We start from the raw sequence: 15,020 nt of genomic DNA, 5'->3' as shown, positions 1-15,020 counted from the left end.
AGACATGTACACGAACAATAACGAAGTTTTTTGTTTTGTTTTTAAACGAGAGCCAGCCACTGTTCAAAAGACATTCCAGTAACATGCAGTCACCCAGCTCATTCTAGGCCACTATTACAATTGTTTTTTTCTCCCATTTGACTTACATTTCATATACTTGGGTTTTTTTTTTTCCATCTCATAATTGTGGGGCCAAGTTTCACCTTTAAGTTGCATACTACTAGGTCACCAAAACCAAACGTTTCTGATGATTGTGACACTACAATTGTATGCATACATTAAAAATATTTTTAGCAAGAACAAAGGCAGGAGTGTTAAACATGCTCATTTGTACTTCACAACACCCAACAGCACACATTTAAAGAATGAAAGCTTGCTTTGTGTATTTCTCCTACAATGCTCCATACTTACTGCACAGCCATCATACTGGTTTCCATTGTGGAGTCCATTCTCCCTTCAGCTGCAATGTCAGAAACCAATCTGTCTGTGTCAGTGGAAATATCAGCTGCGCAGGCTCCACAAGCTTCTGAAGCTGCCACTGAATAGGTTGGCGGAGAAAAACTACTACTTCTCAGTTTATTAACTTCTTCTTCAAGCTTTTTCTTCTCTTCAAGTAAGCGAGCTCGATCTTCAGAAAGTGTTTCAATCAAATCTATGACAAAAGTGAATAAAAATTATTTTAATAACAGCAGCACAAAGGATCAAAACCAATCTGTAGTGAATGGAATAGTCCTATTAAAAAAGATGAGTACTTTTTCAGAACTTTGCTTACCCTTATCTTTCTCTTGCTGTTGTGTAAGTATTTTTAATTTGTCACTAAGATCATTAATTATGTTTTCTTTTTTCATTTTCTCTCTTGCCAGAACAGTGTTAAAGTTGGTCTGAAAACAGAAAGAAGCATTACTGAAATAAGATATGCACTGTATAAACATAATGCAAGATACATCACTAGAACAAAAAAGTAGAAAAGATATCCCGCATTTCAGTTTCCTAAATTATAATTAAGAAATTAAAGTTGTTTACATATTACTTTGGTGAAGAGATAGCATGTTTGTACATTTTTTGAGGTTTCTCTGTAACGATTTTCTAAATTTTTATCCCTCTGGTTCCCACAACTCCAATACATACTTGTAGAATAATTATAAAGAAATCATCATTAAAAAATAATAATTTGTAAGTTGTCGGTTTTTATAAACATAATGCTTTATATACCAGTTAAGACAGTTGCATGTTTTATATTAAAAAAGTTACTTTAAGGCTTAAAATGGTTATTAAGACAAAGCTGCACTGCATCAAGATATGTAACATGTAATAAAAGAAAAATTTCATTATTAATAAACTAGAATAATATCCTAGAATCTGAATTAAAAATACATTTCAAGTCATGCATTAATTCCTCAGTGAACAATTAATTAATGCAGAAGTCATACAGGAATCCTGGCTAATAGCTTGAATAACTGAACATAAAAGAGGCTAACATACCCTTCTGTATGAGTCTGACAAATCTTTCTGCTTCTTCAATCCTGCTAACCATTATGCCCTCACCCCTTCTACTCTTAAGGTTGTACTAAGAGACAGATAAAAACTACCAACAAGCATCTACTAAAAGGATATTTTAAATTACAATTTCACTTTTCTGGTGAATTTTAAGATTGTCTTACCCTATGCCTATCAACTCTCAGTCTTAAAACACAAGCTATTTAGCAGGCTGCACACCTTACACAGTGCACAGCGGCCTTTGGTATATGTCTGCGTAACAAAACTATCATACACCACAAGCATAATTAACAGCTCTAAGATGACTTTACTAATAAAAAAATTACATCAAGGGTGAGGTTAAATACCCAGAATATTCAGTGATCAGCAAGAGCCAGTCCAGTAAGCTTTCAGCACTGACTGATACAATGTTTATGTGGGTTTTTTTGGTGGTTGTTTTGTTTTTTTTTAATAAAAGGTTCCATCTTTCCCTGGAATTTGCTGTTAATGCCTCAGAACCTTCTCTTCCACGCTCTGCTGCACAAATGAAGATTATTATTATTAGATAATAAGGCAAATGGCATATTAAGGCATATTCTGAATGGAAAAACAGATCTTATTAATACCAATGTAATGTATGAAATAGTCCTACTAGATTTACTAAGTAAGGCTCACTTCAGTATTAACGTCTGCAGTTCAGAAATTTCAAAAATATTCCCGTATAACTGTCTGATTTTCTGCTCTCTGCACCAAGTGATTCACAGCGTTCATTCACCAAGATGGCTGATCACTACACTGGGTCTTTGTCCTTATTTGATCCTACCCTAGCTAAAATAGAGGTGCTTAAAACAGAAAATCCTTTCTTAGTGTTTAAATGCAACAAAGCTGTAGATAATAGCTGTTACTAACAGATTTAATTTAAGAACTGAAGACTCATCTACAAAATCTGAGAGATTCAAGATGTTCTGAAAGGAAAAAAATGTGTGGATACAGATATAATTATTAATCCAGTGCAATATTATTTTGTATCAAGGTGTGGAGTACATAGTGTTTCTAAGTTTATAAGTAAAATACAACATTTGCTTCGAACTTCAAATGCCACCTGCGCAGGCTAATAAAAGTTTAAAAGCCATTAAGTAACATTCCAATTCAATTAGTATTTCATATAATTAATTTTCTGTTGTCCACAAATTTTGTGTTGTTAACTTAAACTATGCTTCAGCAGTATCTTTCTGGAGATCAACAGATTAATGGATAAAAATTTGCAGCACTAGCTTAACAACTTAAGCAGAAGTAGTCACAAAATAACAAAAATTGAATCTGGATTGCACAGTTTACAGATATTTAAGGCAGGGGTTTTTGCTCCAGGTTTTTTGTTTGTTCATTTTTTGTTTTTAAATCTTAGGTGTTGGATTCCATTAACACATCATATCCTGGCTCCAGATAACAGCGCAAATTTAGAATGTGTAAGTGTTACATAGCAAAAAAAACCCAAACAACTCCATAACTTCGAAACAGCAAAAGAACACACAATTGTCACAGGAGCAAAAGTAATAAAAAAGAATCAGCTTTACCTGCTGTTCTGCAGTAAGCGATGTTCTGATGTTCTGCATTTCTTCATTCTTTCTTTTCTCTTGTTCTTCAAGTTGCTCTAAGAACTTCATTTTTTCTTCCTGAAGCTTCTCTTGAAGTTCAGCAACCAAGCTTGATTCAGCAGATGATTCAGTGGGAGGACTTAAAAGAAAATGTTCAGGCTTTAAATTTGCAGCATATACAGAGTCCCAGAACATACAAAATAAAAGTCAGAAGTTCCTTTTTGAGACATTTTTCTCAAATATTAGTATTCCAATTAAGTCATTACTAATCTTCAATTCTACTTTTTAATCATGAGCGTCTCACCAAATTCTCACTCTTGGGCATTCTGTTTTTTAGTGTACTACACTGGCTCTAATTTTGAAATTTTGTTGGGGACGAGGGGAGATTTTTGTTTTCATTTTTCTAACATAACAGAACGTATGGAAAGTGGTAAGAACAGGAACAATGACATATCAGCTCCCTGAATATTCTTAGTATGTCAAAATGCAAAGCCTCTAGAACTTTCACATAATTAAAGCAATTCAGCAATAAAGCTGATGCTAAGGAATCCAGATATGAAACTCAAAAGTCTGGGCTGCAGAATCCAGAGAACAGTAGCAACGGTCACAAAGAAAGGAAAGCATCAAAAGTCATTGAGGCAGGAGGGATAACAACCTTAAATGGCTCTTGAAACAGGCAATGTTACATAGGCCAAATATTTCCTATCACTGAACCCAAAGCATTAACTACCCTCTTCTGTATTTTGGCTTGAGTTATCAAGAGCCACCACTAAAGAACACTGGGATAGACAAATCCCTTTGTTGGAAAACTATTATTGTAGATTTATTGTAGATTTCTATTATTCGTCTACACTAGAATCATATTTAATATAAAGAAAATCTCCCAAACTTAACTCTAATTCTACATATATGTGTCAATGGTTTTCTCTAGTCAGAGCATACTTGGAGGTATGGTCTCCTGATGTTTTGCTTTCAGCACAGCCTACCTAACATCACGTGCAAATGTACTAATATTCACAAGCACAGCTCCTAATGCTAAAAATGTTCCAAGAATTCCTCTTGCTTCATAATACGAAGCTTCTCTGTTAAGACTAAGGGCTACAGAACCTCAGAGACACCAGAAAGATTCAGCACAGAGAATATTAAAGAAAACTGAATTGCAGAGGAGGCAGGGAACCTAAAATTCTGATCAGTGCATACTGGATGGGAGTTTGGGCATCCATGAACAACCAGTTCCAGCCATTTCTACAGACTCTTTGCTTTACCATACAATCACATACATACTCACCTACCTTGGTTTTGCCATCAATTCTCCCTAACAAGTTAAGAAAGCACAGGATAAGTTTGTCTGAGAAGTGTAAAGAAGAGGTATGCCTGCACCTTACTTTACAAGCAACAAAAATTCACTCATATTATTCCAGGTTATCTAAATCCCAAGTTAATACATCAGCCTAAACCCAAAACTGTTAGCTGCACCAAACCAAAGCAGGTATCATCTGCCTCTCAGAGAGGCTGCCTGGACTACCGACTGTTTGCAAATGACAGCCAAGTAAAGGATACTGTTATTCTGCAAAGCATGGTAACACATTACTAGTTTTCAAACTGCTTCACTAGATCAGGTAATGGGTTTACACATTTAATCCACAAAGGTCTCAACAACCATGGCAATAGTGACAATGCCTAATTTTTTTTAGTGTTTTCAAGATACCAAAAGCACATTTCTTCAGAGATTGGGGTTCCTTTGCAAGTAAACACTGTACTACTCTACTTTAAGATGACAAAGGATGTATTTAACAACTCTACCACTGTTCTACCACATGGGCATATACTGAAGATACAAACTATTACGCAGTAGCTAAGCACTCAAAAAGCCCCTGAGAAGTTGTAAATAAAAGAGCCCTGAAAGCCAACTGAAGTTCTCAAGAGTGGCAAAACAACCTTTGACATTCCAGAAATCAGAAGTAAAATAAGCAGAGAACAAAGCAAGTCATGAGACACCCAGGAAAATTTTTCTTATGCCACTGAGAAAGCATTTTCATGCTGGATTAAATTTCAATTTATTTCTAAATTAAGCCTAACTGTGAGAGAGAGTGCATGCTCTACAGAGAAGTTTCACTGCTGATGGTGGTCTGATAGAAGTGGCTGGACAGTATCACAGCTGGAAGACACCAAAGCTGTAATTCAGTTTTCAAAGCAGTCAGGATTCCTACCCTATCTTTAAAATTCTTTACAATGTTATAAATCTTTTAAGTAACCAGCACACTGCTTAACAATGAAAGTCATTACAGAAACTGTGTTTTTCAGTTAATCTTGATTAGTACATGCTCCATACAGTGTAAAGATTAAATAGGAGAGTTACAAATGCCTTTCAGTTTTATTATTTTTCCCAATCATGATGACTTGAATTTCAGGCACATTATAACCAAAACACATTCATTTTCATATGTTGGTAATGCATGGGTCACAAACATTTCTTTATCACTTCTAAATATTTTTGTTAGTTTTCATGTAAATTCAAAAACTGAATTCCTGATACCAGCACAACACTCGGGCCAAATTTAACAATTCATCTCCCTGTCCATGCCTTCCAGACGGCTAATGTAACATTGCACTTGCAGAAAAGGACATTTGTCTGACAAGCATATAGGCACATGCCTAATAGAAGTTGGTTTCTACCATTACAAGTTAACTGCTAAACAATGACTGAGTGAGGATAAACAAGTCAACTTGAATTACTGACATAGCTTGGGGTTTTAGGAACTCAAAAACCAAACAGCTAGACAGTGACTTTGAAATATTAAGACAGATTCACATAACACATGCCCTCTGGAGATAAAACACAGCATGTCTTTATTCCTAGAGAAAAAGCCCAACAGTAGATTAAAGGCACAAAGAGCAGCCTTAGGAGGCAATATGTATTTATGTCACACTAAAAATTAAATTAGTTGACAGAACTCATAACAAGCTACTAACACTTCTTTAGATTGAAGCAGATATTTCTTTGAAATATATTACTATCTGTTTTATCCAGTTTGTATAAGAATACACACAGCTGTGCTCAGAAGTTGTTCAAATTTAAGTGTAGATTGTGGATTTTTAAAAAGTCTGATGACACAGCTACATCTTTTTCCTGAGTCAAGTTTTTAAAACTTCTACAGCACATTAATACATAAAAAAGGAAAAGAACATAGAGTTTATCTTTTTCCTCCTAACTTCACAATATTTCATTACGAGAATATTTTATTCAATTAAGAAAGGCAGTTCTTAATTTCATTATATCCCAGTCACAATCTTAATTCAAAAAAATGTAACATATCTTGATGTATTTTTTCATACACTGACATATAAAACAGATACTGATGGAACATCATTTAATGATGAATAGAATCACAGAATCACTAAGGTTGGAAAAGACCTGTAAGATCAAGTCCAACCATCAACCAACAAACACCACCATGCCCATTAAACCATGTCCCGCAGTGCCACGTCCACACATTCCTTGAACACCTCCAGCGAGGGTGACTCCACCACTTCCCTGGGCAGCTTATACCAGTGCCTCACCACTCTCTCAGTAAAGAAATTTTTCCTAATATCCAGTCTGAAACTCCCCTGGAGCAACTTGAGGCCATTTGCTTTCGTTCTATCACTTGTCACTTGGGAAAAGAGACCAACACCCACCTCTCTGCAACCTCCTTTCAGGTAATTGTAGAGAGCCACAAGGTCTCCCGTCAGCCTCCTCTTCTCCAGGCTAAACAACCCCAGTTCCCTCAGCCGCTCCTCATAAGGCTTGTGCTCCAGACCCCTCACCAGCTTCATCGCCCTTCTCTGGACACGCTCCAGCACCAAAATGTCCTTCTTGTAGTGAGGGGCCCAAAACTGAACACAGGATTTGAGGTGCGGCCTCACCAGCGCCAAGTACACAAGTACAGGGGCACGATCACCTCCCTGCTCCTGCTGGCCACACCATTTCTGATACAGGCCAGGATGCCGTTGGCCTTCTTGGCCACCTGGGCACACTGCTGGCTCTTATTCAGCCAGCTGTCAACCAACACCCCCAGGCCCTTTTCTGCAGGGCAGCTTTCCAGCCACTCGTCCTCAAGCCTGTAGTGTTGCATGGGGTTGTTGTGACCCAAGTGCAGGACCCGGCACTTGGCCTTGTTGAACTTCATCCAATTGGCCTTGGCCCATCGATCCAGCCTGTCCAGATCCCTCTGCAGAGCCTTCCTACCCTCAAGCAGATCAACACTCCCACCCAACTTGGTGTCATCTGCAAACTTGCTGAGGGTGCACTCGATCCCCTTGTCCAGATCATCAATATACATATTAAACAAGACCGGTCCCAAAACTGAGCTGTGGGGGACTCCGCTTGTGACAGGCCGCCAACTGGATTTCGCTCCCTTCACCATGACTCTCTGGGCTCAGCCATCCAGCCAGTTTTTTAGCCAGTGAAGAGTGCACCTGTCTAAGCCACGAGTATGTTCGCATATCAAAATCCTGACATAATGGGACTGAAGTAGATAATTCAAGTGAAGCGGATATTCAGATTTCCCTTGCACTATGTAAGTGAATTGCGCATGCGTGTTGGACTCTCTGTATAACCTCCCCCCTCCTGCTTTTTTTTTTTTCTTTTAACATTACATTGATATTCAACAGTTAAATGCTAACTTAAGTCTGTATTCGTGTTCTGCAGTACTCTTCTGGCTTTTATGCTCATTCTGTCCATTTTACTGGTTGTCTCCCATTTCACATACTTGATGTATCATCATAATACCTAGAAAAAAATTGCTCTATTTAGGTATTGTACAAACAAGATCTATCCACTGCATTCCTTCACACTACAAGAACATAAATGAAATTCTAGCATTTCAAAATAGAATATTGTTTCTAAGCAGTAGTCACATAGAAAAATTCTAGTATTTCCGTTCCACAACATCATAATCCACTCTGCTGACAGGCATTATGAACTAGCAAGTACATAAGATAGGAGAAGTCAGAAAGCGTAATTCTAGGCATTTATGCAAGGGAAAATATGTTTTTCTTTTTAAAATGGAAGAACAGTGCAGAAATTAACAATGGAAAACAATGATGTTAGGATGTTCTTTAAAATTATGTTGCCCGTGTGCGTCTCCTTATAAAGCTCAAACTGAAGACCCTGAAATACATAGCCATGGCAGCTAAAGTCAATGGAAGTCCAGATGGCCATAGGATAGGTCTCAGTCGATCATATATATTCCCACACACTTTTTTGTGCCACCATTAGCACCAACCAGAGTTTATAGTTAGCCAAGAAAAAGAAAGTTACCAGCCTAAAGGCTAGCCACTGCATGCTCACACAGTGCTAATACCAGAGCACAGGACGGGAAAGGAGAGAGAGCCTGAGACCATCAAAATCGCAATTTCAAGCAACAGTCTATTGTTGAAATGCTCCTTCAACGTAACATTACAAGACTGAAATATAAAGCCTTCATTACCATCTGGAAATAATTTTGTACAAGGTATTTTACAATATTTGAGATTAACTACAGACACAGGAATATCAGCACCTATAAAATGGAAATAACTTGAAACTTGAATATAGAAACCCAGATAAACACTATTACATACACATAGAAATTTTACTTACTGCATACTGCATCACTAATATACCATATTAATTACTTTAAAATACTAGGAAAACACAGTAACTTAATTCTTACAGTACCTCTGATTTACTTGCATCTCAAGTTGTTGTATTTTTTCCAAAAGCCCTTTTTCAGCAGCTTCCCTCTGTAATTCAAACTCTTTACAAGCAGTTTGTACTGCATCCTCTTTTTCACAATTGAGCTTCTGAATGAGCAACTGCCTGTCTTGTTCTTGGTTAGACACTAACAGTTCTTTCTCTTCCTTAAGCTTATGGATAATAGCTTCATATTTTTCCTGCTGCTCACAGAGGGACAATTTTTCTGTTTTTTCTTTTTCTAGTGCATTCGCTTCCAACTCTAACTTACTTTGTAGTTCCGCTATTTGCTCTGAAAGTCTTTTTTCTGCTTCAGAAGTTTTTTGATGAAGAAGTGTTACTTTATTTAGTTCAGTTCTAAGCAAATTTGACTCTTCTTCATACCTGTCTACTAGCTCAGAAATGCACTGATCTTTCTCAATTGTCATCAGAGTCCTTAGTTCTGATAAGCCCACTTGATATTCATCACTGTTAATTTGTATTTTATTGTTTAATTTATCTATCTCCTTTTTTAAGCTTTCAGTTTCCTTATCAATCTGAGATTTTAAGGTCTCTTGTTGCTGGTTTCTGTTTTCTTCCAAAAGAAGCTTCATTTCATCAGTTTCTGCCTCTTTCAGGGCAAGTTCAACTTCTAATTTGCACCTCAAATCAGACAGATCTGAAACCTTGAGTTGTAACTCTTCTACTTGTTGTTGTTTCTCTTGCACAACTACTGCATGAGATTCCTGCATTTGTTCAAGTCTATGCTGGTTCTCTTTTTTTAATTTATCTAAACAGGCCTTGTGCTCCGCTAGCACCTTCTCAAATTCCTGTAAGTGCCTGGCCTGTAGGTTGTTTTCCAGTTCTTTTAAATGGCTTTGCTCTAAACTCTCAAGTTCCGCCCTCAGGAGTTGTAGTTTTTCATTGTTTTCAACATGAAGTTTTTTCAAGTCTTCAAGTACTATCTCACGTGACTGTCTCAGTTCCTTAATTTCACAATTTTGTGTCTCCATTTGGCATTCCAATTCAAGTAATTTCTGGTCTTTTTCATTCTGAAGGCAAACTACAGCTTCTTTCTCATTTTTCACCATTGCAAATTCATCATTCTTATTCTGAAGAACTTCCTCAAGGCCTAATAAGTCACCTTTTAACTTTTTAATCTTCTTTTTATTTTCTTCACCATCCTCCAATAATTTATTAATTTTAGTTTCATACTCACTTTTCAAAGACTGTAATTCTTTTTGATGTTTATCTTTTAGTGTTTTTTCAAGTGAAAGTTTTACCTTCTCAATAGTATTTACTATTTCTAACGAAGTGCATTTTAAAGAATTAGAAAAGTCCCATTGTTCTCTTTGTACAAGTGTTCTAAAGTGGCAAAGATCTTCTTTTATACCTCTTAAATGTACCTTTGAGTCTTGGGCAATAACCCTACACTTCTCCATGCAAACATTGAGAGACGCATTTTCTACTGAAACGTCCTTTACACAAGAATTTGTATCTTGCATACGTCTACTGTCTATTGCATTGATAACTGAAGAATAAAGAGATTCCACCATCATTTCTGGACTTTGTGGATCACTTATTACATTAGGAGATACTGGATTTTCTTCTATTACAAATTCATTTACTGCTGACATAAAGTCAGATTCTGGACTTTCTGCTAATGAATCCAAGTCTAATGACCCTTGCTTAAGAGCTTGCTCCAAGTTCGGATGGGCAATAGTTTCAAAGTCAAATGTATGAGCATCAATGCTGTCTGGAGACAATTCTTCTAATGGAGCTGGGGGACACACAGGAGGACACAGGGGACCCTGAAGACTGAGTGATGGAGGAGTTCTTGAAGAGGTAGCAATTGCGGTTCCTGTTGTACTTTCCATCCTTGGTGTAGTAGCAGATTGTGGCGATGCTTGACTGTTGGAGGCCTACAAGTTATAAAACAGGAAACAAACACTTAAAGTGATAGGCAAAAGTGTTAATATTTTAAATTCATTAAAAATTACCAGGTAAAACCAAGAACTTAAAGAGTCAGCCTTATTATCAGTAAGTTTCAAGAAAGCACCATTTGTAAATACATAAATATTATATGTTCACCTACCCAAAAGTCCTACATAAATCACATATAAATGCATGCGAAAGGCCTGAAACATAAGTTTGGATGATACAAAAAACTCAAGTAACCAGTCAGAAATAGGCTTTGTTTTCTAACAGCCTATTGATTTCAGTTCTCCTAATAATTTTGTTACTAAAATATTTTTATTTTTTTGTTGCTAATACTGCTGTTAAAACTGGTGTAGTCCAGTCACTATACTAAGTTAAGAAGGTTTACAAAAAGCTTTACTACAACAAAACTTTTCTCTACTAACATATCAAAAACATGCATGAGAATTGTACTGCTTGTGAGAGTGTAAAGGACAGAGAGTATAATGAAGGGCACATTCTAATTAAAAGGAACATTCTGATTTTTCAGAATGCAAGACATCACAGTCTGAGTGGATTTTTTTTTCCCCCGCCCATGCTCCTCCCATTGCTTCCAATTTTTGCCATTTTGCCTCTAGACCCTGGTTACCACCAAACCTGATTCTATAGCACTGGATCCTTCAATCTTCAGCTGAAAAGCTAATGGTTAGAATAACCACCCATAATAATCTATCAGTAACAGCTGCTTGTAAACCAATACAAAAGATTAAGTAAAGCTTCTCCACCGTCACGGAACTGTTCCCAAATAATTCTGATCAATTCCACTGCTTTTGATTCTTAAAAGGCTAAAAACTTACCTTCCAATCAATTTTCCAATTAATTGTGATTAGAAGACATGTTTAAATCTCATTACCATCATTTCTTGTTCATTACTATACGAATTACAAAGCAAGATCTCAAGTTCCAGTGCATACTCTGCTGTAAAGTGTAAATTCACGCACAGTGTTTGAAAACCAATCTGATATTTCAAAGACATCGTGTTTTTCTATACTGCCATGAAATATATACTTTAAGTGAATTCAGTTGAATTTTGATTTATCATACCTATAACAGTTGTAACTGCAGGCCAAGTTACATGCACTTATGCTTTTCCAATGTGACTAAAACTCAATTTAACTTACAGTATGATGTATCTACAAGATGACACTTGGGTTACAGATTTTCTTACGTTTGTTATTTATTTAATAGATTTAACACAATAAATTAACTGTTTGCAAGCTTTCTTTGACCGAATAAATGAAGTGTGTATTAAAGTCCTCTTCCTTTACTGTCTTCATATCTACCAGAACTAGGAACAAATGGTAAACCTGTGGTATCTTATACTATTAACTATTAAATAGAACAGGGATTACAAAAGCCCTAATGCCAACAATAATATAATCTGCAGATTCTTAGAACAAAAATATAAACCTTAAGCTTCAGCAAGTGCAGAACACATCCCAGTGGAAGCCAAAAAGCAATGTACAGTCTCAGTATCCACCAAGGATGCATACCTGAACAAGTCTGTAATAGGAAAAATTGCTTTGCTATCCATCCTAAGAAAATCACAGTGAAATACACAAAGTTAAAATACATAAGGAGAGTATCTGTGACACGTAGGATGAAGAGGCATGAGCAGGATCATCATGATCACAAACTGGAAGAGATGTTGAGTTTTTTTGAAAGGATCAGTGTCCTGAAAGACCTCAGATGCATTGTCTGTAACACCATAGCCCAACCAAGCCCAAGGTAACTTGCCTTTCCATCATTCATCCTTGAAGGACTTGTTTGATCTTGCTCATCTGAGGAATATGACCATCTTGAAAAGAAACTGTTCGTAAAGACTCATGGGAATATTTACCGTAAAAGATTCCCATAAGATGTTCAGTCTCAAAGTGCAGTAGATCTTTCAGAATGGTGCTATTCTCCAAAAAGCCAGCACTGCCTCCATCTGATAATCCTGACGATCCTGCTTGTACCTCTTTTCCAAGCCATCTAAGCTGTCTCCATGCATTTAAATCATGTGTCTGGTGTTCTTTAGTACGTTACTTTTTATCGAAGAAACTTTTGCTATCCATTGAACTCAGTTACTTGACTGGCAACAGTTAGTGGAACTGGACAATAAATGGTCAGTAACAGAACTCCAAAAAGACAGATAGAAGTGACAGATATTGGACTGCTGATGTATAAATAGCTGATTTTTGTTTTCTCAATCTTTTACAAATGGCTGCTACCCAAAAAGGGACCCTCTTCTTCTCTGTACCATGTAAATGTTCTTTTAATGGAGATGTAGTGTGACTGAATTCTGAATTGAGATTTAGGAAGAATCTATTTCCAGCTCTGACACTCATTTATTTAACAGACCTGCATTTACACCTCACCTCCATTAGCCTTTGCATCTATATACAAGTAAATCATACAATGATTTTGCAATCCAGTGATGAAAACCCACTGTAAAAAACTTATGTTCATGATACACAATATATTGTCTTTAGTTATCAAAAATGAACACAGGACACGAGACAAAAAAGTTAAAGGGAAATGCTTAAACCTGGACTATTAGTATCTTTAACAAAAGGAGCATTTCCCTTGGGTTTAATTTCAGCTTGCTGTTTATCTACGAAAACTTAGAAAAAGAAATATTGAAGAATACTGTATATGCTGATACATGCCTGGATTCAAAGCATATGCTTTAAGCGACAAACATAAACCAGAGCTTTTACAGTAATAAAAGCTAGCATCACAGACGTCAGTAAGCACATACTGAAAAAGCACTTCAAAAGACTTTGAGTAAGGCCCTAAAGAAAGCCACATGCAAAGGAAAGATGGTATCTACTTTTGGCACCCCTGCAGAATCATTCTAGAAGGTAAAGACTAAGGATATCACAATAAGAAGGAAAAAAAATAGCTGTCACTGTGGGGAGCAATACTCTGCTGAGCTTCGTTTCCTCATGACCTGGGACTGTAACAAATTCCGTGCCTCTGCAGTGGCTGCTGTGAGCTGGGTCTCTAGTTAGAGCACCAGATTACTGCCTAGTCAAGAGTTAAACCTCACTTCTTGAGTAGCTGAAACTATATGGAAGACTTTGTTTACTGTTGCTTATTTCCCTGAGAAGCTGGTGTCTGCCATCTAGTCTATTTACAATCTACAGGCAGCAATGTATGCGTATGTCATACACCGTAATTCCTGTGATGAATAAGAAAAAGGAGTCAAGAGCAAACAAAAAATAGAAAGCAGAGCTAGAGAAGCAGAGTCAATTTTTAAGTTCTCAGGTGTTGCTGGATTACATGCCTTGTTCTAGTTATGTTACTATGATAAACATAATCAGGGAACGGAGCAATTCTTGGAAGGATTATAAACAGTGTTTAAAATTTGAATTCAACTAGAACAAATGGTAGATTCATAATCTCATTTGAAAAGCCAGCTTCTCTTGTAAGAGAAACTTTTAATACCAAAGGATAGCATATGTTAATCACCTACTAACTGTGGAGAAGACACCTTAATCTTCTTACCTGACTCCTACGGGCACCTTAACTTTCTCCTGGACATCTTTAACCCAATCACTGATCTGCTTAAACTTTGTCTGTATTATGGAAATGAGAGGGCACAGCAATGTCTTTGGTGTGAGACCATTAAATTACAAAGAATAAGCAGAAAGCTTTGAAAAGGAAAACAGATTTCAAAGTAGTAACAAATTAAGCAAAAATGAAAAACAATGTTCTTTAACTACTCTGATGCAATACTAAAAAAAAGAAATCGGGTATCGGATAGAGAAACATATCAACATTAATGTTCTATGAACTTGAAAGCTGAAATAAGAGTTATAAGGACACTTAAAAAGAAATGCTACTAACATCCCCAGTAAAGTATTGGATCTCCTCTCTGACTTGCTCTTTGCTCACTTGTCTGCAACCACAGCTTTTCTCTCCTGCCTGAATCAAAAGATCAGCTGCTGTAGCTGATGCAGCAGGATAAACTCCCACCTGACCCAGACAGAGCTAAACTGCTGCACCACCAACAAGCCAAGGAAACTATACCAGTCCAACTTAAAGAACCAGGCTTCTCCTGTCACTTGTATGGAAAGGGAGGTTGGGGTCTAATGTGTCTCCTTGCAAGAGTACAAGAGCAACACTCTGCTACATGGGCAACGCCTGTACAGTCATCGCTAACTCCGCACCAAGCTGGGACAGTATCTCACAGTTCACCAACAGAATGTGTAGGTGCCTGACACTGTAGGCATCTTCAGGATTATTATTAAATGTTTATTCATCCTTCTGATTACATACTGTAAGTTCCC

At 36.8% G+C, this 15,020-nt stretch overlaps 1 protein-coding gene across 2 annotated transcripts in view; it reads right to left on the bottom strand.

Moving 5' to 3' along the window:
- RB1CC1 (RB1 inducible coiled-coil 1) overlaps positions 1-15,020 on the bottom strand; it is a 64,003-nt gene that overhangs the window by 12,998 nt on the left and 35,985 nt on the right. For both annotated transcript variants that reach the window (XM_059815228.1, XM_059815229.1), the window contains exons 13-16: positions 8,773-10,688; positions 3,051-3,210; positions 773-881; positions 412-652 (exon numbers count right to left, since the gene is read on the bottom strand). In XM_059815228.1, coding sequence (XP_059671211.1) covers positions 412-652; positions 773-881; positions 3,051-3,210; positions 8,773-10,688 — 2,426 coding nt within the window. The remainder of the gene's footprint in view (positions 1-411; positions 653-772; positions 882-3,050; positions 3,211-8,772; positions 10,689-15,020) is intronic.

The sequence above is a fragment of the Gavia stellata genome, chromosome 3 (genome assembly GCF_030936135.1).
Source record: "Gavia stellata isolate bGavSte3 chromosome 3, bGavSte3.hap2, whole genome shotgun sequence".
In the NCBI taxonomy this organism is placed as follows: domain Eukaryota; kingdom Metazoa; phylum Chordata; class Aves; order Gaviiformes; family Gaviidae; genus Gavia; species Gavia stellata.
This window is presented reverse-complemented; position numbering and strand designations above follow the sequence as displayed.